Consider the following 24,414-nt stretch of genomic DNA (forward strand, 5'->3'; position numbering starts at 1 on the left):
AAACAAAGAAATAGTGATGGCAACGTTAAATACGTTTTAATATAGTAATGCAAATAGACAGGAAATAATAAAAAATAAATTAAAAACATTGATTTACAAAATTTTAATCTGCTAACCGAGTCCCTGTGCTCAAAACTGATGATTAAACATTGAAACGTAAAAGAGTATTCTCAAAGGAATAGATGTGTTTCCCTTGGATTTGGTTTGTAACCCCGATTTGTTTTCTCCCAATCGATTTATGACTTTTGAACTACGGCATACTCCTGTTGTCTTTATTTGCCTTAGTCAAAGTAAGTACAACTTTTAAGACTATTTAGTTTTCAATATTATTCAACTTAGTTAATGATATCATCGATTAAATACTTGTCATATGTTAATATCATGTGATCCATCATTAGTGATTGAAGTCTGACTTACGTGTCTGGCACCTAGGTTTTCAATCACACATGATAAATTAGCAGTGGCGCCGACGTAAAAACTTATGTTCCCTGAGGCTGACTTAAACCTGGGTGTTTGGTGTCTTCTTCTGTAACCGTAGTCTGTGTTACGACCTGCAAAATATTTAATTTGATTACTTTCAGGTCTAAGGTCATTTATTTTTGGCGTTCTATATATTGCATGATGGCATTCGGTCTGTGTTATAAATACCTTAAATTTTATTTCAAATTTATTAAAACCTATAAATATTGAAAACTAAACAAAAATGATGCATCCGCCATCAATTCCTATTGCATGATGTCATATCTGGAGAAAAACCCATATATAATCACTGTTGGATTTGGTTGGTGTATTCGTGTAATCAGTATCAAATATTGCTATGTATTTTTTGTATTTATTCCAGTTCAGTAGCCACAATATATTAAAAAGATAATAAAAAAGATGTGAAGTATCTTCAATGGTACAAGAACCCAAAACCACAATTAACCTCAGTATATTAAAGATACAGTGTTCAACAATAAACATGTGTCTATTCAAAATGTCAAGATCTAGGTAGTATCGAGTTTGAAAGTTCGTACATGTATTTACTAAAACGTTCGTAATTTGTTCAATGTCGTGTGGTGAATTATTTTGTTATTGTCTTTCGATAGGAGTCTTTTATGTTAAGACAGGTTGGTATTCTCCTAACATGAGACATCAGTGAAGAGAGAATATAGTACTTTCAAATACGAGATATACTGTGGAATCATTTATATTCGTTGGATACCAATTTTCGTGAATTTCGTGGATACAGGAGAACCACGAAATTCAATCTTCAACGAATAAGCAAGTTTCCGATGAAGAGGGCGAGGGAAATAATTTATCAAAACAATACATCGACCAAGAAAGCTAAAAACACTGCGAACACGTGATATTGATGAAGATAGTAAATACTTTCAAATATGAGATATCAGTGTAATGAGCGTGAACCTATCCGAAACAGGAGAACATTAAAGAGAGCGTGGCAGATCCCAACACGATGTATTGGTAAGACAGTGTGCCGCTTCTCCTTACTCGATTCATCGGTTGTATTAGTCCGTAGAAATGTGCTAGTTACAGGTAGAGCTTATACATATATATATATTTTCCATGCGAATTATCGGAGTTAAAATATTACATTAAACACTTTGCACCTTTGAAATAGTTTCTAGCACATTGAGAGAGACAAAATGTGTTTGAATATCAATTAGATTTATACTTTTCCCATCTGAAAGATGTAAACAATTTTAATTGTGAGATATGCTTTGATATTACCAGCTATAACAATATAACAAGTTGATTAACAAGAGCAGAAACATTGATAAATCTTTGCAAGTAATACTTTGGTATAATTTAGTGTAAAAATGCTATTGACAAAGCGTTTGAAACATCTAATCAACTAATGGTTTCGAAACTAAATTCTTTGTTAAGAATTACACTTCATTTTAATTTGAGAACTGATATCATATACCACAACCGACAGACTTTACCTTAACAAATCCATGGATCGACTCTGTTTACAGGTAATTTGAGGTAAATATCAAAGTATATATCCCAAGCAGAATAGGAGTTTCCGAAAATAGGGGATAAATGTCTTTCAAGGTAAAATAACTGCCATGTGAAAGTTGTTAATTTGACTGTCGATATAAAACATTACACAAGAGGGGTTAAATTGACTGTCGAGATATTACAACCTCAGGGGAACGTGACATGACTATCGAGATAAAGTCACCACAAGAAGTGAGACTCATTCTTGAGAATAAGTCACATTCCAGCAACACCTGGATACGGTGTATATATCTCCCAATTGATACGATATTCCCGTGCTTGCATTTCCTATCATGATTTTCTTGATAGAGGGTTGTTGCTCACAAGGAAGCTATTAAATCAAGAGTTCCAAATGGTGAAGTTGAAATCATCTCTTCATAAATTTTACGGACTCCATCACGAGTTGGTTGACCGTTATGGAATAACCGTTTCACATATGATATTGGATATGTTCCCTACGTCGTAACTACAATCCCCTTCCCTTTCATAAATGTGACCTACCGAATTAGACTATTTACCGGATTTGTTATCTCATAAGCAACACGACGGGTGCCACATGTGGAGCAGGATCTGCTTACCCTTTGGATCACCTGAAATCACCCCTAGCTTTTGGTGGGTTCGTGTTGTTTATTCTTTAGTTTTCTATGTTGTGTCGTGTGTACTATTGTTTGTCTGTTTGTCCTTTTCATTTTTAGCCATGGCGTTGTCAGTTTATTTTCGATTAAGGAGTTTGACTGTCCCTCTGGTATCTTTCGTCCCTCTATTATGTAAATGACCATCGAGAAGAGGCCACAACGAGAGGGAGTTAATAATTTGATTGACGAATGAAAGTCGTTACACAAGTTAAATGATATGACTGTACAGTAAAAACTATCTCAAAAGTGAGGTAAACTGACTATCGAGATATAATCTTTACATGAAGGAGGTAAAATGACTATAAAAATACGAGAGGAAGGTGTAATGACTGTCGAGAAGTGACTGTCGATAACAAGCCTCCACGAGATGGTATTAAAATGATTGCAGAGTTAACCAACAGTAAATGGGAATTAAACTGAAATTTCGAGAAATGACTGTTGTATTAAAGCTCCACAAGCGGCGATTGCAATTACTGTCGAGACGAAGCCACAACAACAGGGAGGTAAAATGATTTCGAAAATCAAAAAGAGGGAGATACATTTACTTTCGAGAAAAAGACCAAGAATTTAACAAACTTTATAAATAAAACCACTAAAAGAAGGAGGTAAACTGATTATCAAATAAAGCCACTACAAGAGGAAGTTAAAATGACTGGCGAGTAAAAGCCACTACGGGGTAGAGTAAATTACAATCGAGCGAAAAGCAATGCAACATTGATTACAAACTTATGTTGTTTCATAAGCTACAGAACAACGTTGAAAGTTACCAGGCTTATAATTTTATACGCCAGATGCGTGTTTCGTCTACATAAGACTCATCAGTGACGCTCAGATCTCAATATCTAGAAAGCAAAACAAGTACAAAGTTGTAAAGCAAGGATGACCAAAAATTCCAAAAAGTTTTGCCAAATACGACTAACGTTAAAGATAAAGTTAAACACGACATTTTAATGTTATAGCTATATGTCGTCCGAAGTTGTGCGTGGTACAACAGACAATTCACGAACCTTATAATTAAACTTTAATTCTGAAACCTATTATTTCGACCTATTTGAGAACGTTTATTAGGTGCTCGATATTATGCAACGCCAATGCAAAATTGATTGTGTGTTCACATATATGTCAATATTTTGACGATAATTGATATACTGTTATCGATATATGTCTGTTTTATCGATAGAAGACGTGTTGATGAAGTGTTAATTGAGGTAGATACATTGATCCCTTAATTAGGTTTTTCAGGAATGTGAAAATGACAAGAAAAACTTGTTTTAAACCATGCTTGGTGTAGGTGGTAAACATGGAATTGTTCAGTATTCGAAAATATTAAGGGCGGGTTAGAAATTATGTGTTATATTGGTCCGAGGATAAGCCATTTATGATCTCTTCCCAAAACACAAATCTCCATTGAAAGGCACATGTGAACAAAAAAAAAAGCATATATATACGAAAATTATGCTAATCCATCTTTCAAATAAGGGCGTCTATATACCATACAAAGACATTTTTAAACATGGAATGACATCAATGTAACATTTGCTAGACAACCAAAAGCACCCAATACCATGCAAGGACACCGTTATACCATACAGGGACATCCATTTACCATGCTTGAATATCAATTTATCTGCATAAGGACAGCCATGAACGATCTACCACACAAGAACTTCCATTTACATGCAATGAAATCTATTTATCCTGTAATGACATTAATTCACCATGCAACAAGGACACCAAAGGATGTATCTAAAAATTAAAAAAGGGAAAGGCATGTCTAAAAAATCAAAAAGGGATCGACAGTTTTATAATTCAGAAAGGAAACGATATATTCTAAAATTCAAAATGAGAATTATCTTCAAATTCAAAAATGATCGCAAAATAAAATGAGTTAAAATGCAGAATCTAATTTTTGGATGCACTAATGGCGAACCACTGTGTTGTTTAAGAAGCTAAAGACATTTAATTTAGAGCAACGTGTAACACTGATTTAAACAAGATATTTACTAATCAATTGGCACTGTTTTATTGACAGTAAACAAGTATTTTCGTGCAAATATATAAACAACGTGTTTACCAGAACATACATTTAGCAATAAAAGAAAAGTTCAACTAAACATTAAATGTATTTTATCAGAATAGTTTATAGCTTATGTGCTAGAATTAACAATTTAATTTGCTAACTAATCTTAATTAAAGCTTGTTTCTTATTTATTCACTTTTATCATATTGATATATTACATTTAATTACTTCATGATTTCAAGTTTTTTTCTTTGGTTTGTATCCAACATTTTTTTTCACTTATCATCGTACTGTGTGTCAATCGATGTCTATTGAAGAATTTGTTACTCAAAACCAATATTTCTCTTATTTCTGATGGTATTGTGTGTTAAATCGATGTCTTTTGTAGAGTTCTGTTACCTGAATTCGATATTTTCTCTGACTTCTGATGGTATTGTGAGTTTAATCGATGGTTTTGGTAGTCTCGTTAATGTGTAACAGATATTTCTTCTGAATTCTGATAATATTGTATTTAAGCGACGGCTTTGATAGTATTATTTAACTTGACTCCGATATTTTCTCTGACTTCTGATGGTATTGTTTGTTTAATCGATGGTTTTATTAGTATTAATGCTGTGCAATTGATATTACCTCTGACTTCTGATAATATTGTGTGTTTAATCGATGGCGTTGGTTGTATTGTTGATGTGTTATCGATATTACCTCTCTGACTTCTGATAATATAGTGTGTTTAATCGATGGCTTTGGTAGTAGAATGAAATTCAAAACAGTGTGGCTGTGGCCATTGATTGACACATTAAATTCATTCATTGACTGGGACAATTTAGGTGAACGTTTGTATGTAACGACCACTGCTCACTATGTACTTTTTAAAGACACTTAAACTATGGGGTCACCAAAGGTTCTCAACACCTTAATAAAGTAATGCGAAAAATTAATCAGAAATAACACGATGTTTTGATTTATATCAATTATATAAATCAAAACATAAAGGTTATTCCTGATTAATTTTTCGAATTATTTTATAATTAAAGGCGTTAAGAAACCTTTGGTGACCCCACAGTTTAAATGTCTATCGTAGGTACGTCGTGAACGTATGAAAACGAGACACACTATGACTAAATAAACGACCTGCTATGAATGAGAAACATCTATAATACTAAAATTACGAGGTCCAATTTGTCAGCCGTCATCACGTAAAAACGACGAATCAAAGAATTCAACTTTATATATAACTAATATAGTACAAAGGTGTAGATTAAAAATTACACCACTCCAGGCCCTTTTGTTTTCCACGTAATTAATATTGCCAATAATTAAGAAGTTCCGGGTCGAGTCCGATACCGATACCAATAGTATATTCACCTGTTACCGATTACCTTATCTGTACGTTCCGTATCTGACAGGCGCACCACCAAACGGTGTATTCAGGATTAATATGCTATATAGTATTACACGGGTCATAATCACAGGGTTGACACTACTTAATTGTCAAATTGTTACCTAATGTAGTAATTTAATCAGTTAGACTTTCTAAGATAACAATACGAATACTAAAAATCTGGACTAAAATAAGGCGTATAGGTACAGTTTTCAATTTGTTAGCGGGCATGACGTAAAACAGCGAATCAAAGAATTCAATATTTATAACTAATATAGGACAATGCTGTTGATTAAAAAATACTCCATTCCAGGACCTTTTGTTTTCCAAATAATTAATATTATCAATAATTCATAAGTTTCAGTTTGACGGGTTCAAACAGAAATATTTGAAAGCAGAGAAAACTGTGTATCTTATAATCAGCATGACTTTATCAGATGACAATACTAATACTAAAATAAGGCTTGCGCATAGTTATATACTTTAATTCAGTCACGGACCCGCGATATACGGGTGTGTTCTAGTATAGTCTAATTATCACGAAATCTTTAATAGTTTCACTCTTATAAATTTAATAATAGTATAATCAAAAGCCTCAAGTTATTGATATCTACCTGGCAAAAAAAGCAATTGATATGATTTAAAGTATTAATATTGTTATAACCAAATTATAACGTGTTGGGATTCTAATTTTGGTATTTCCTGTTTGTTTGATGTATATTAGAAATATCAGGGGCTTTAACAATAAAATTAAAGAGAGTCATTCACAATTCAAGTTGGCGTAGATTTTTATGAACTAAGGAAATTACTGCTTGTGATACCAACTGTGGACTTAATTGATATATCAAACATAAACTATTTTATTGTCATCTAATGTTTACTATTTTAAACACAAAGATATTACTAAATTATATCGCACGTAGTAGGTTATTTTGTTTTTTTCTGAATTTTAACAAAACAGTTTGTGAATACATCCAGGATTGTTAATTTCCTTCTACTTTTGTTACTTTTGTTTTACAGTTTTGATTTCATGGCTCGTTGACGTTTATGCTTTTGGATTATCGAAATATAGTCTTGAGTGTCTTCTAGCATTAATTTTTTTCGGCGTCTGCATTTAAATAAATTTCGAAAAATTGCATATATTTTTACCAGTAACATATATTTTCGTTCAACAATTCTGCAAACACATTAAGATAACGGATTTATATGTTGTATTTGGTCGTAGTATCTGATTCACGATGATCTAATATCTACTGCAACTAAATGCAATTCGATAGTATGCATTTACCATGCCTTATCTTTTAACAATATTTTCTGAAAGGCATGGAAAGCTATCATTATGCATCAACCATTATCTATCATTGTGTTGATTAAATGTGCGAATGTCATCAATGTTGCCATATTTCGATTTAAATGTATTTGAGTGTAATATTTCCAACAGAATGCAACGAAAAAATAGAGTGCAATATTATCAGCTTATTTTATTACTGACTATTTGGTATGGGCTTTGCTCATTGTTGAATGCCTTACGGTGGCCTATTGTTGTTAGTTTCTGTGTCATATGGTCTCTTCTGAAGAGTTGTCTCGTTAGCAATCAACTACTCCTTCTTTTTTATATGACAGTTTATATAAAGTTATAGTCAGCACTTCGGTGTTGACATGCGTATCAATTATATGGTTATTTTTATAAATTTCCTTAGGCAAGGTTTACCTTAGCCGTATTTGGCACAACTTTTTGGAATTTGGGTCCTCAATGCTCTTCAATTTTGTACTTGTTTGGCTTTATAACACGTCTGGCGTATTAAATCATAAGCCTAGTACCTTTGATAACTATTTTCATATTAAATGTTTTATTTCAAATCCAAACAAAAGTAGATATTTTGCAGGAAAATTGTCTCAATGAAACCAGAGATTGGTATGTTAACGCCGCAACTGTCAAAATCATCTTAATTCTTCTAACAAGAACTAGATTAATGATGGGGTATCTGATACTGAAATGTACATTCTTGTTAGTTCAAATCGAATGATTTTTTATTTGATAAGTGATTTTTTACATGCGAATGACACCTAAAACGTTTACCACCTGTCTTAAACATTTATTTATTGACTAAACTGTTTAATTAGCTGGAATGAATCAGCAGAAAAGTTGTAGTTGTTGATTGAACTAAGTAGATGTTGAATTTCAGAAATTAATAAGTCGAGAAAACAAGGCTCTGCAAACGCAGCCATTATAATTTAATTGAATCTAAAATTAATTATTTCCTATCTCGCTTGTACCCAATTAGATGTCGGCAAAAATGTTGGTACTTACATTTGTCTTAGTTAAATAAGAATATGTGACGATCAATATCATGAAACCATATAAACTGCACATGCTTGATTGTATTCATGTTTATTTCACAGATTTGCATGGTCTCTCAGCGTATAAAACATTGTTTAATCACCCGGATTTTAAAGATTACAAAATATTCATTCAATAATGCAGACATGTTTTCGTAAGATGATTATGTGACAAAATTGAACAAATAAGAAAGAATTATTTTCATGTGCAGATGTGTGTCTATCTTAAGGAATTAAGAAAAAAGACTTCTAAGGGGGATACTGACTAAATGTTCTAGTCAATATTACTAGCTTAATCATATTACACTGAAAAGTCAGAGGAAATATCGGGAAAACATCATAGTTAAACTAGTCAATAATACAGAATACTTAATAAGTTGTCGACTAAACACACGATTTCCTTACAAGTCAGAAGAAATATCGGATTCCAGTCAATGATATTACCTTTATAGTCGATTAAAGATATTGTTCAATGAGAAGTCCGAGGAAATATCGGGTAAAATAAAAAATACCAGATCAATCGATTAAACAAACAATACCATCAGCACTCAGAGAAAATATCGGTAACACTCAATAATACTACCAAAGCCATCAATTAAACACATAACGAATGATGACGAAAATACAAATTACTATTCAATTTGCGCATTTTCTTGCCCTGAAACTTTAAGAAATATTGAATATGACGATTTTGCGGGGCGTTACTTTTACAGAAAAAAAAATCATTCATGGACCGTACTTCGAAGAATATTTGAATAGATCCAAATAAAATTGTCGTTTTAATTGATTAGACAAAAACCTAACAACACGTTACTACACGAAATAGTCGTTATCATGCTTTCACAGCAGTTAGTCCAGTTAAGAGTTAATTCACGATTTAAACCTACTCGTCCCGAAGCCGTCGGTTTGGACTCTCGTGCTAGAAAAAATGAAACTTCAAGGTAGATTATGCAATAAATGTTGCTATGACAAAATATGATTTATGATCAATACAGACATTAAAAAACATCAAGATTAACAAAAACTTATAGTTTCTAGTACATATCCTTAGGAATGTCATTGTCTCAAAGGTGAAATAGAGATTGAAAATATATATATGCGATATAAAGCAATACGTTCCAACAAATTGAGATATATTTATCAACCAAGCTCCAGATTCTTCATATCGTTTTTGATATACTGTAACGCAAATAAACAGTGAAGGAATTAGAAGAATTATTTAGTTATTTTTCCATGTACACACCAATAAAATTGAATTTATTGATCACAAACAAATAAACAAACACGCATTAATCATTTGTCATTAACATAAACGTTAGTAAAGTTTAACTTTTTTAAAAGAAAAGCTTGTTTACTGAAAAAGTCGCGACGTCGTGTTACACTTGTATGTACGAACATCGCGCGTAACGTCGAAACTATAACTTTAATTGAAAATTCAGTTTTATATGAACGTTTAACTTACAAAGTTCACACTGTTAAACAAGCATAAAATGGGAAAAAGGAATAAAAAAAAAAACTAATTATGGGAACAACCATTGAACTTCAAAAGGGGGTTATGTTTTTTTTTTTCTTTTCTTAGTTTTTCGACGCTATCAATCAATTGTTGTTTTTTTTTCCCCAAATTTTAACACTATAAGGTACAGGGAAAATCTGGATTCAGAATGTTTTGTTTGTAATCAACTAACTCGGGTGTATCATATAGACACATTAAGGGGGCGGGGGGTAATGAATATTACCCAGGGAGAGGCGATGATTCACAAGTTATTAAACGAGCACCAGCATATGGCATAGTATGAAGTCATCTTTTTTTCTTCATTTTATTATTTTGGGCGTTGTAAATTTTGAATCAAGGAGGTATTTGTTTTGTTTTTTTTTATTTTCTCTTATGTTTCTGTAAGGGAAGAGGACAGTGTATTTGCTTTGATTATTTCTTAGGTTAAACAATGCAACATTGTAATTTCGAAGAGTGACGAAGGGGGTTGGCGCACTTTTTTTCTAGTATTTAGAGCATTTGTTTTTTTTCTGACTATCCTATATTTAGGGTACTTTGTAGAGTTATCTCCTTCCACCTGGTGGTACAATATTTTAACCTATCGTACGTTCCGAAAATCTATATATCTCAAGAAAATATAATTTAATAAGTTGAATGTAGGGTAATCGTAATGGTCCAAAGTTCGATGACTAATTTAGATATGCCAAAATTAAGGATCCCTAAAACGAGTCTAACGTATGATTCGTCAAGCGTCCTTTCGTCAATTTGTAAGAAAGCTCTAATACGAGAAAATATCGTTAACACATAAATAGTAATACATAAGCCATCGATCAAACAAACAATACTATAAGAAATCAGGGGAATAATCGGTAACACTTCAATAATACTACCAAAGCCATCGATTAAACAAACAATATCATCAGAAGTCAGAGGAATTATCGGTAACACATCAATAATACTACCAAAGCCAACGATTAAACAAACAATATCATCAGAAGTCAGAGAAAATATCGGTTACACATTAATAATACTACCAAAGCCATCGTTAAAACACAATATACTACAAGAAATCAGAGGAATTATCATTAACACATCAGTTACACTATCAAATCCATCGATTAACACACAATATTATCAGAAATCAGAGGAAATATCGGTAACACATTAATAATGCTACACAATCCATCGATTAAACACACAATATTATCAGAAATCAATAATAGAATGAAATTCAAAACAGTGTGGCTGTGGCCATTGATTGACACATTAAATTGTTTAATTGTCTCGTTTTCATAGTTGTAGTCAATACATGTTGACATAAGCACTTTTGGTGAAAAAAAAATTATAATCTTTGAATTTAGTTTGCAATCGTATTTCTTAATCGTAAGTATTTGATAAATCAGAGAAAAAAAATCGATAAGCTACTTAATGTTGCCTTTGTTTATTACTCACTCCAAGTTTCACAAGCACGAATGACGAATGGTTATTTTTTAAAGTATCCAACGCTTATCTTAGTTACATCTTACTAAAGCTAAGAACCAACCATAGTCAGCTCCAATGCCATGTTCCTTATCTAGGTTAAATATTACAATATCACAAGTATCAACTTAAGTCAGCTACAAGTCAGTATTTATCATTCTATCTACGTCTATGCGCATGTCAGCTATTGCATGGCTCTCGTTATACGTCAAAGCAAAATTGATATACGAATTTTAAGCCAGAAGTACTTATATTTTTGTACAATTTCATTTGATTACAAAAACTAATTTATGTTAATCCTTGACAAAATGTAGTAACAATTTAATTACTACCGGTTCTTTAATAGTTTGCACACTTTCAATTTTTAATCCATTTATCTCGAATAGTAAAATGCTCTTTTCAATGGAGTTTTTGTGGTTAAATGAGTTTTTGACAACAAAACTGTCATTTTTGTTAAAGGAAATTGTCGATTATTGACACATTTTCCATTGAAAAAAAACATATAATGTACGCGTTTGTCAACATTCATACAAGCAAACGTAATTCCATCTCTACAAGTAAATTTCTTGTAAAAAGAACTTATTGTCAGTTTTGATTACGGAACGGCAATTTGTTGAAATTCTTGATTAAAGATTTAAAAAATAGTTCAGTTGCGATTTAGTAATAGTTAAAAGATACCCTCGAAGATACCACACCACGAATGCGCTGTAAGGCAAGGAATGAAAAAGATGATATTCGATCAACACAAACAAATAGAAGGTGTTCGAACATATTAACAATATCCGAACAAGAAAAATATAAAACAACAAGACAGATGTACCTTGAAAATATACGAAAATGACCCCAGACAAATAACAACTAGAAAACTAAAAGGTGGACAATATCCAAACAAAATATGTGTGAAACAACGAACATGGTCACCGTTAAACATTTATGAACAAGGGGCAATCCAAAGCAGCATAACATGTGTTCTACAGGACAATATCCTAACATCTAAATCTAACGCAACAAGACAAATCTATCATATTTGTTTACTTTTTTAAATCATAAACCATTCAATCTAGAAATACCATTCTACATTGAATGGTATTTTATGTTTCATGTTGGGACTCTTTTATTGCTGATTGTGCGGTATGGGTTTTGTGCATTGTTATAGTCCATGCACAGAAACCTGCAGTTAAAATTGTATCTATGTTATTTGATCTATGTTGATAGTTATCTATCGTACCTGATCTTCTTTTTTATATTTCGCTACAGTCAACAGTTCATCGGAACTCATTTTTTTTCTTTTGCCTGCATATGTAATTAATCCTCAAGATATTTTCACCCTAATGAAAAAACGACCACAAAGTGCACACGTGTGAATGTCATAAGTAAAGCTAAGCTATTACATGAAAGAAGCTGGCAAAAGATGCTGGCATATGACAAAAATATGGACAGGAAAACACGTGGTAATAATCAAAACGAAATTAATATAAAGACAGTTCACAGATAATAATAACAAATAACTTCTCTTACTGCTCTCTTTGATCATTTGATTAAACTCTTCTTTATATTAAGAGCTCAAAATGTTTGCAGATACTATTTCTATTCTATTCATATACAATAAAAAATATTACATTCCTAACTAAAATGGCTTTTTAATTAATACATTCCTTTGTAAAATTATACTAAAACTAATTGATACGGAATCGCTAGTTTAAGACTGTCGAAAGTTATGTTCTATTATCAATATGATCTATTATCGTCTATAGGAAACCCATTTGTATTAACATTTATTAAATGCAAATTAAACTTGATTGTTAATCTGGTTTACTAATTATTGAGGGACTGTTAACACTTAGTGGAGACAATTTTATGGTTAGTGCAGTAAACTTACCTATAATTGTCATACAGAATCTTTTCAAGCTGTGAAAAACTGATAATATTTCTATCTTCTGCCAATAGTTACATTAAACAAGAATTCATTTCATTATTCGTAAATAGGAACATATTTACTGCCAATGAATATTTTACAAATTTATATTTTACGGTGGAAAAAACCCAACCATGACTCAAATAAATCCAGAATTCAGAGAAAAATGGTGGGACGTAATTCACAAAAATGATACATAATATTTATTTCTAATAATTTTCAGACATAAAGTGATTTTTTTTTTAGATCAAACGCTCTAACTGCTATCTGAATGCGCAAATTTAGATGTGTACAGTAATGTATTCAAATGAAAAATAATGAATAAACATTAAATGACAGTCAATAATATTTATAGCACATGAGTTTGTGGATATTAGTATTCATATTTTGGCTTTTAGCAACCTTATTGTATTGTATGCATAACTGCAAAACTGCAATAAACAGCAACTACACCACACATCTTTATCATTTGACATTTATTAACAGAGGCCTCGGTAACGAACGGTATGTTAAACGTCAAACTACAGCATCACTAGGCTGTCATCAATGGTGTGGTTAGTTCGAATCGGGCACGTGACACAGTTGTTTTCAAACGCGCGATTCTACGCCAGTACTTAAAATCTTTCAATCCTTTATGGGTGGATTTTACATAGATAAATTAAATCGTATAATGAAAAAGCCAAATGAGGATGTAAAATTTGATATATACATTTTAGTGCTAATTCTTTGTTACATTTGTTTGTTTTTATAGTAATTAAGATGATAACACAATGTTGACAACTGTAACCTTATTGTTGACATTTTTACCTATTGTGTCTGTTTGTTTTGTTCACGCATCGTTATCAATATAATGGAATTTGAAGCGACTGTCATACAAGTCAGAGGTTAATCTAGCAATAAAACTATATTCAATCCATCATTTTCCAGATAAGAAAATGTCTGTACCAAGTCAGGAATATGACAGTTGTTTGACGATAATTGTGTTTGAGCTTTTGATTTTGCCATTTGATTAAGGACTTTCCCTTTTGAATTTTCTTTGGAGTTCAGTATTTTTATGATTTTATTTTTGACTCAATATTTGACTAGGATTGTTAGTTTCCTACTGCATGAAGGTAGTCGGTTCCTTCCACCAATAAAAACAGATTGCTACAAAATAGGACAATATTGCTGAAAGTGTCATTTAACACTAATCAATCAATTTATTCATTTATTTAGATAGAAGCCAAAGACTAACATGCAATAAAAGATTTTCTGTTAATCGATAGCTTATACAAAGATAGCAAAAAGGTAAAATATAATTGTTAATGAAGATATGGCTTTTTCTTGTTTTGCAAAAACTATGTGTAAAATGGCGTTTGAGTTAAATATTTTGATACCAACAAGTTAATGTCTTGTGAATTATACCTCTTTATCAAGGGAATACACAAAATTTTCATATGGATATATTTCAATTTGGCAAATGACCTTCAGCAGTGTCGATCGTTCACGTGATAACTTGGAGGAAATCCTTTGAAGAACAAAACACCATACATATTTTAATTAGGATCTGCATAACTTTAGATATTGTTATAAATTCAAGAATCTCCCTACACAGAATTGTAAAGTTCACAAATGAAAAATTGCAATAATCTATTTTGTCTTACTAAGATGACTAATGAAGTTTATTTATATCGATTTCAAAATTAAATGGTTATCAATAATACAATCGTACATGGAAAAAAATCATATATTCATGTTTTTCGTTTGTTACACATCGAATTACAATTTACATTGGAGTTTACGAAGTAGCTAACAGTAGGTGGTAATATTGACACTGTAATTCTTCAAATGGTTGTGTTGTAATAAATCGTACTTTTGGATAATAAATCTTATTATTTTTTATAATGAAACAGTTACAAATTTCCTGAAAAAAGTGCAGATGAATGTTTCACAGTATGTAACAATATTAACACAGAGCTTAGTCAATTGATGACAAAATAACGAAAAGTCTTTTTCGTACTTTGGATGAATTGACAGCACTGATTGATATGATTAAAACTAAACAACTCTGAAACACCAGGAGTTATTATATATTATTATGTAAGGCAAGCTAGTACAAACCAACACAATCAAGGGTTCAATCTATTATTGAGTCTATTAACTATTATATAGTCTATTAACGTCTGTTAAAAAACCTTTAGGAATTCATCATATTAGAACTAAATTATACTCCATTCCATTGTCAAAACTTTCTTTACTATTTCAAGATGCCAAAAATACTTCCGTTACTGATTCTCGTTCTGTTTTGTATAGATTAGTTGCAATTATCATGGACATTGCTAACCATAGACTATTCAAACCCGTATTGACTACATCCAATAGTGAAGAAAAACGTTACTTTTTTAAGGTAGAATTCGCCAATAAAGGTTTAGATGCTGTAAATATTGGCAATATTTTCCATCAAAAATCTGTACAAAAAACTATACCTGATTACTTCAAAAATAAAGCTACACCTATTATTTCTTATACTTACACCAAGTCTATTGCATCAAAGATTTTCAACCACAAGAGAGTTTTAGAGGCTTTTAACCTCAAAGATACAAAATCCAAGCCTCCGGATTGCTCATGTACATCTTCTCAATACAATTATAGTCCAGCTGGTCATATTATTACTGGTGACCTTGGTATTGTTACCAATGAACAACTAAGAGAGTTGCTAGCCAAGGGACCAAAGTATAGAATCCCCCAGCCCATCAACTGGAAAAAGAATTTCAAGTTACTGATGGATGCAGTTGAGGACTATGCAAGAAAATGGATAAAGCGCGAACCAGACGAACCCGACCTGGACACTCTGTCTGAATGGATCAAAGCTATTCGATCATGCATTCAGAGGCGCATACAAAAACTAAGATGTAATATGAGTACTAGAGTTTCTAACCCTTTCAAGAATCCGGAGGTTGTGGATGCTTTATCCTCTTTGCATGACAAATATGTCGTTGTTCCGGCAGATAAAGCCTCCAATAATATTGTCTTCATATGTAAAAAACATTATTTGCAATGTCTCACTACAGAGCTTGGAATTGATAAAACTACTGGTAATCCTACATATTCTTTAACATCATTTACCAAGGATGAAATTTTACAAAATCATAAATCTGTCCTTCTTTCTTTTGGTATCAACATCAAAGAAAACGAAGAAAACTTGCCCTCATTATACTGGATACCTAAATTACACAAAACTCCATATAAAGAACGATACATAGCTGGGTCTTCAAAATGTTCGACTAAACATCTTTCTAAAGTATTGACCACTATTCTTTCTACAGTTAAAGATGGGCTTCAAAAATATTGTGAGGAGATATATTCTACCAGTGGTGTTAACCAGATGTGGATTCTCAAAAATTCGAAAGATCTACTGCTTAACCTTCGATCACAATCTTTGCAATTTTGCAGCAACATAAAAACTTTTGATTTTTCTACGCTATATACTACTATTCCCCATGCTCAGTTGAAAGATCGACTTCACCATCTCATAAAACAGAGCTTTTTCTATAAAAATGGGAATCGTAGATACAAATTTCTTGTTTTGGGATACAATAATTCATATTTTGTTAAGAATCACACTGAATCTTCCAGAAAATATACTGAAGATGATATTATTAAAATGCTGGACTTTTTGATCGACAATATATTTGTTGAGTTTGGAGGATTTATATTTCAACAGACAGTCGGTATTCCAATGGGTACTAATTGTGCACCCCTGCTGGCTGATTTGTTTTTGTATTCGTATGAAGCAGAATTTATTCAGAACCTTCTAAAAGACAAAAAGAAAAAGCACCTTGCGAAATTCTTTAATTTTACTTTCCGATATATTGATGATGTTTTATCATTGAACAACCCATACTTCAGCCAATACTTACATCTCATATATCCCAGTGAACTTGAAATTAAGGATACTACTGATACTAGAAGGACTGCTTCATACCTTGATCTTTTCCTCAATATTGACGTAGATGGACGACTTCACACGAAAATCTATGATAAACGGGACGATTTCAACTTCCCAATTATCAATTTCCCATTTCTCAGCAGTAACATACCCTCTGCCCCTTCGTATGGTGTTTACATATCACAATTGATACGTTATTCACGTGCTTGTTCACACTATACGGACTTCATATACAGGAGTGTGCTCCTTACGCAGAAACTGCTCCAACAAAGTTATGAGGAGGACAGATTAAAATTGACACTCCGTAAATTTTATGGACACCATCACGAATTGGTGGATCCATATGATGTCTCTTTAACCAAACTAGCTAAGGACATTTTTATCACATGGTAGATTGTGGTTTGTCATTATGTCGTCTAATCTTTTAATTACCAAACGTGACTTATTCCCGATTGTGACTGTTTTGCTGAATGTGAATTCGCATTACTATAAGACGTGTTTCTGTACTTGTTGATCCCAAATTCATGTATTTAGTTTACATGTTTAATGTTATATTTGTAATTCTCATCGGATTTTGTCAAATGTGTTGACGTCTTTTTATTATATTTAGGTGTTACGGATAGAAAAATTAATCACCGCCTTTATTAATTATATTAAATTTTGTACGATTATTTACGTTTGAAGTTGGATTCATAACAAACTGGACATATATATATTACAGTTAATTGTTATTAATAAGTATTGCAATATGCATTTTGTTTAAATGAATTATCAGTATTTAGTTCTAATATAATCTTAAATCAATCCTAATTCTATATCACTTTGATAGTTTTTCATATGTGACGTCATGCTGTTTCTAAATTTCATAAATTCAAATGTGGCATAACGTTTGTGCCTTTTCGCCATCGTATGTGACGTCACATTTTTTTAATTACGTTGACGCCTGGACTGATTCGGGTGTGTCTATTCTGTGTTAAACTTTAATAGCATTATGTATTCGGGTTTAGTTTTCTGTAATTAGTTAATACTTCAGTTTCATTATGTATATCTCTTTCATATTCATTTGTTAAAATTTACTGTTTGCAATAGCATGAATTGTTCTATATAATAAGGATGTTCTTATCCCGGGCATAAAAACAATGCCGTATTTGGCAATACCTTTTCAACTTTTTATCTTCAGTGCTGTACAACTTTGTACCTTTTTCACTTTCGATCTTTTATATCTGGGCGTTATGTATTCGGGTTTAGTTTTCTGTTATTAGTTAATACTTCAGTTTCTTTATGTATATCTCTTTCATATTCATTTGATAAAATTTACTGTTTGCAATAGCATGAATTGTTCTATATAATAAGAATGTTCTTATCCCGGGCATAAAAACAATGCCGTATTTGGCGAAACCTTTTCAACTGTTGATCTTCAGTGTTGTACAACTTTGTACTTTTTTCACTTTCGATCTTTTATATCTGGGCGTCACTTGTGAGTCTTGTGTGGACAAGGCGCGTTTTTGGCGTATTGAATTTTAAACCTGATGCTTTTTGTTATCTATTAGTCATGTTTTTCTTTGTCTGATATGTTCTATTAATTTATTGTATTGTAGTCCTGTAATATTATGTTGTCATTTCAATGTTATATTTAACTTTGCCATTAAAGTACGAGGTTTGGCATGCCACAAAACCAGGTTCAACCCACCACTTTTATTCCCCTTTAAAAGTGTCCTGTACCAAGTCAGGAAGATGGCCATTGTTATATTATTGTTCGTTTCTGTGTGTGTTGCATTTTAACGTTGAGTCGTTTGTGTTTTCTCTTATTTTTGAGAAATTGAGATAAGACGTGGCACGGTACTTGTCTATCCCAAATTCATGTATTTGGTTTTCATGTTATATTTGTTATTCTCGTGGTGTTTTGTCTGATGCTTGGTCCGTTTCTGTGTGTGTTACGTTTCGGTGTTATGTCGTTGTTCTCCTCTTATATTTAATGCGTTTCCCTCGGTTTTAGTTTGTTACCCCGATTTTGTTTTTTGTCCATGGATTTATGAGTTTTGAACAGCGGTATACTACTGTTGCCTTTATTTATCACCACCGGACCGGAATCTCTGCTGGTGGACAATCTGTCCCCGAGGATTCTACCAGTCCGGTAGCCTAACAGCATGAAAACTAGTAGAACAAATAATATTATACTGGATGACACGACGCCCAGGATAAAAAGGTGTCAATCGGCTGTTGTCAAGGACACAACAACACCGATTTTATCAGGTGTCCCCAGGATCATCTTAAATGATGTTATGAAAATGACACATGTGCAGTCTTCTGAATCCTCATTGTACTATAAAAATTCAGACAAGTTTGAATATATTCGGCCGTGTACTGTTCAACTTTCAGATATTTTAGATTTCAATGACAACCATCAATATTGCTCTATTTCCAAATGTAACCGTAAAAATTGTAAAACCTGTGATATTCTTATAACTGATACCCACTTTCAAAGTAATTTAACCACCAAAAATTACAATACACATAGCCATGAGGATTTGAATTGCACTGCCTCCAATATTGTTTACGGTATTGAATGTACTCTTTGTGGATTGATCTACGTCGGGGAAACTCGACAAAGACTCAATTTTAGGATGAATGATCATCGGTCTAATGTTAATGATCCTAATAACAACAAATTTCTCTATAAACATTTTAATCAGCCTGACCATTCTATTGTTTCAATGAAAGTCCGGATTATAGAGAAAATATATCATCCAACAAATGACCCCATATTGAGTACACCATATCGTTTACAAAGAGAAGACTTTTGGATTAGAGAGTTGGGAACAGCCATTCCCTATGGATGCAATGACAAAATTGATGGTGTAGGTATTTTATCTAGTCCCAGGTGTAGTACTGTCAATACATTAAAATTATTTAATACTTCTGCTAGACGAAATAGAAGTCATGGTCACAGAAAATATATACCACCTGCTGTACACACCGTGACAATTGATAGTCTATTAACGTCTGTTAAAAAACCTTTAGGAATTCATCATATTAGAACTAAATTATACTCCATTCCATTGTCAAAACTTTCTTTACTATTTCAAGATGCCAAAAATACTTCCGTTACTGATTCTCGTTCTGTTTTGTATAGATTAGTTGCAATTATCATGGACATTGCTAACCATAGACTATTCAAACCCGTATTGACTACATCCAATAGTGAAGAAAAACGTTACTTTTTTAAGGTAGAATTCGCCAATAAAGGTTTAGATGCTGTAAATATTGGCAATATTTTCCATCAAAAATCTGTACAAAAAACTATACCTGATTACTTCAAAAATAAAGCTACACCTATTATTTCTTATACTTACACCAAGTCTATTGCATCAAAGATTTTCAACCACAAGAGAGTTTTAGAGGCTTTTAACCTCAAAGATACAAAATCCAAGCCTCCGGATTGCTCATGTACATCTTCTCAATACAATTATAGTCCAGCTGGTCATATTATTACTGGTGACCTTGGTATTGTTACCAATGAACAACTAAGAGAGTTGCTAGCCAAGGGACCAAAGTATAGAATCCCCCAGCCCATCAACTGGAAAAAGAATTTCAAGTTACTGATGGATGCAGTTGAGGACTATGCAAGAAAATGGATAAAGCGCGAACCAGACGAACCCGACCTGGACACTCTGTCTGAATGGATCAAAGCTATTCGATCATGCATTCAGAGGCGCATACAAAAACTAAGATGTAATATGAGTACTAGAGTTTCTAACCCTTTCAAGAATCCGGAGGTTGTGGATGCTTTATCCTCTTTGCATGACAAATATGTCGTTGTTCCGGCAGATAAAGCCTCCAATAATATTGTCTTCATATGTAAAAAACATTATTTGCAATGTCTCACTACAGAGCTTGGATTTGATAAAACTACTGGTAATCCTACATATTCTTTAACATCATTTACCAAGGATGAAATTTTACAAAATCATAAATCTGTCCTTCTTTCTTTTGGTATCAACATCAAAGAAAACGAAGAAAACTTGCCCTCATTATACTGGATACCTAAATTACACAAAACTCCATATAAAGAACGATACATAGCTGGGTCTTCAAAATGTTCGACTAAACATCTTTCTAAAGTATTGACCACTATTCTTTCTACAGTTAAAGATGGGCTTCAAAAATATTGTGAGGAGATATATTCTACCAGTGGTGTTAACCAGATGTGGATTCTCAAAAATTCGAAAGATCTACTGCTTAACCTTCGATCACAATCTTTGCAATTTTGCAGCAACATAAAAACTTTTGATTTTTCTACGCTATATACTACTATTCCCCATGCTCAGTTGAAAGATCGACTTCACCATCTCATAAAACAGAGCTTTTTCTATAAAAATGGGAATCGTAGATACAAATTTCTTGTTTTGGGATACAATAATTCATATTTTGTTAAGAATCACACTGAATCTTCCAGAAAATATACTGAAGATGATATTATTAAAATGCTGGACTTTTTGATCGACAATATATTTGTTGAGTTTGGAGGATTTATATTTCAACAGACAGTCGGTATTCCAATGGGTACTAATTGTGCACCCCTGCTGGCTGATTTGTTTTTGTATTCGTATGAAGCAGAATTTATTCAGAACCTTCCAAAAGACAAAAAGAAAAAGCACCTTGCGAAATTCTTTAATTTTACTTTCCGATATATTGATGATGTTTTATCATTGAACAACCCATACTTCAGCCAATACTTACATCTCATATATCCCAGTGAACTTGAAATTAAGGATACTACTGATACTAGAAGGACTGCTTCATACCTTGATCTTTTCCTCAATATTGACGTAGATGGACGACTTCACACGAAAATCTATGATAAACGGGACGATTTCAACTTCCCAATTATCAATTTCCCATTTCTCAGCAGTAACATACCCTCTGCCCCTTCGTATGGTGTTTACATATCACAATTGATACGTTATTCACGTGCTTGTTCACACTATACGGACTTCATATACAGGAGTGTGCTCCTTACGCAGAAACTGCTCCAACAAAGTTATGAGGAGGACAGATTAAAATTGACACTCCGTAAATTTTATGGACACCATCACGAATTGGTGGATCCATATGATGTCTCTTTAACCAAACTAGCTAAGGACATTTTTATCACATGGTAGATTGTGGTTTGTCATTATGTCGTCTAATCTTTTAATTACCAAACGTGACTTATTCCCGATTGTGACTGTTTTGCTGAATGTGAATTCGCATTACTATAAGACGTGTTTCTGTACTTGTTGATCCCAAATTCATGTATTTAGTTTACATGTTTAATGTTATATTTGTAATTCTCATCGGATTTTGTCAAATGTGTTGACGTCTTTTTATTATATTTAGGTGTTACGGATAGAAAAATTAATCACCGCCTTTATTAATTATATTAAATTTTGTACGATTATTTACGTTTGAAGTTGGATTCATAACAAACTGGACATATATATATTACAGTTAATTGTTATTAATAAGTATTGCAATATGCATTTTGTTTAAATGAATTATCAGTATTTAGTTCTAATATAATCTTAAATCAATCCTAATTCTATATCACTTTGATAGTTTTTCATATGTGACGTCATGCTGTTTCTAAATTTCATAAATTCAAATGTGGCATAACGTTTGTGCCTTTTCGCCATCGTATGTGACGTCACATTTTTTTAATTACGTTGACGCCTGGACTGATTCGGGTGTGTCTATTCTGTGTTAAACTTTAATAGCATTATGTATTCGGGTTTAGTTTTCTGTAATTAGTTAATACTTCAGTTTCATTATGTATATCTCTTTCATATTCATTTGTTAAAATTTACTGTTTGCAATAGCATGAATTGTTCTATATAATAAGGATGTTCTTATCCCGGGCATAAAAACAATGCCGTATTTGGCAATACCTTTTCAACTTTTTATCTTCAGTGCTGTACAACTTTGTACCTTTTTCACTTTCGATCTTTTATATCTGGGCGTTATGTATTCGGGTTTAGTTTTCTGTTATTAGTTAATACTTCAGTTTCTTTATGTATATCTCTTTCATATTCATTTGATAAAATTTACTGTTTGCAATAGCATGAATTGTTCTATATAATAAGAATGTTCTTATCCCGGGCATAAAAACAATGCCGTATTTGGCGAAACCTTTTCAACTGTTGATCTTCAGTGTTGTACAACTTTGTACTTTTTTCACTTTCGATCTTTTATATCTGGGCGTCACTTGTGAGTCTTGTGTGGACAAGGCGCGTTTTTGGCGTATTGAATTTTAAACCTGATGCTTTTTGTTATCTATTAGTCATGTTTTTCTTTGTCTGATATGTTCTATTAATTTATTGTATTGTAGTCCTGTAATATTATGTTGTCATTTCAATGTTATATTTAACTTTGCCATTAAAGTGCGAGGTTTGGCATGCCACAAAACCAGGTTCAACCCACCACTTTTATTCCCCTTTAAAAGTGTCCTGTACCAAGTCAGGAAGATGGCCATTGTTATATTATTGTTCGTTTCTGTGTGTGTTGCATTTTAACGTTGAGTCGTTTGTGTTTTCTCTTATTTTTGAGAAATTGAGATAAGACGTGGCACGGTACTTGTCTATCCCAAATTCATGTATTTGGTTTTCATGTTATATTTGTTATTCTCGTGGTGTTTTGTCTGATGCTTGGTCCGTTTCTGTGTGTGTTACGTTTCGGTGTTATGTCGTTGTTCTCCTCTTATATTTAATGCGTTTCCCTCGGTTTTAGTTTGTTACCCCGATTTTGTTTTTTGTCCATGGATTTATGAGTTTTGAACAGCGGTATACTACTGTTGCCTTTATTGTATACTCCAAACTCAATAAATCCTACAAAAGCCAGAAGAGATATGTTTTTATTCTGTAGGCCTATTAAGTCCTACCCCACGAATGCAAGAGTGATAGTATTAGTTTTGATGTCGACCAAACGAGACCAACTCTTCAAAAAATCCAAGAGGGTTTTGTGATATTCTGTTATCCAATCTAGACCAACATTTTAAAAACTTGTGAGATATATGTTATAATGTAGGCATAACTAGACCAATCTTACAAAAACCAGAAGTGATATATATTATTGTCCAATTATATTCCAAACAAGACCAATCATTCAAAAGCCATGAATGACTTTTATTATTATGTTGGCCAAAGTAGACTAATCCTACAATAGCTTTGAGTGTTATCAATCAT

At 32.4% G+C, this 24,414-nt stretch overlaps 1 protein-coding gene across 1 annotated transcript in view; it reads right to left on the reverse strand.

Annotated features, from left to right (window-relative positions):
• The window catches only part of LOC143073452 (zwei Ig domain protein zig-8-like), a 56,741-nt gene that overhangs the window by 9,536 nt on the left and 22,791 nt on the right, over positions 1 to 24,414 (reverse strand). The window contains exon 2 of the mRNA XM_076249012.1: positions 418 to 551. Within this exon, the coding sequence (XP_076105127.1) occupies positions 418 to 551 (134 nt within the window). The remainder of the gene's footprint in view (positions 1 to 417; positions 552 to 24,414) is intronic.

Source organism: Mytilus galloprovincialis, chromosome 4, assembly GCF_965363235.1.
Source record: "Mytilus galloprovincialis chromosome 4, xbMytGall1.hap1.1, whole genome shotgun sequence".
In the NCBI taxonomy this organism is placed as follows: domain Eukaryota; kingdom Metazoa; phylum Mollusca; class Bivalvia; order Mytilida; family Mytilidae; genus Mytilus; species Mytilus galloprovincialis.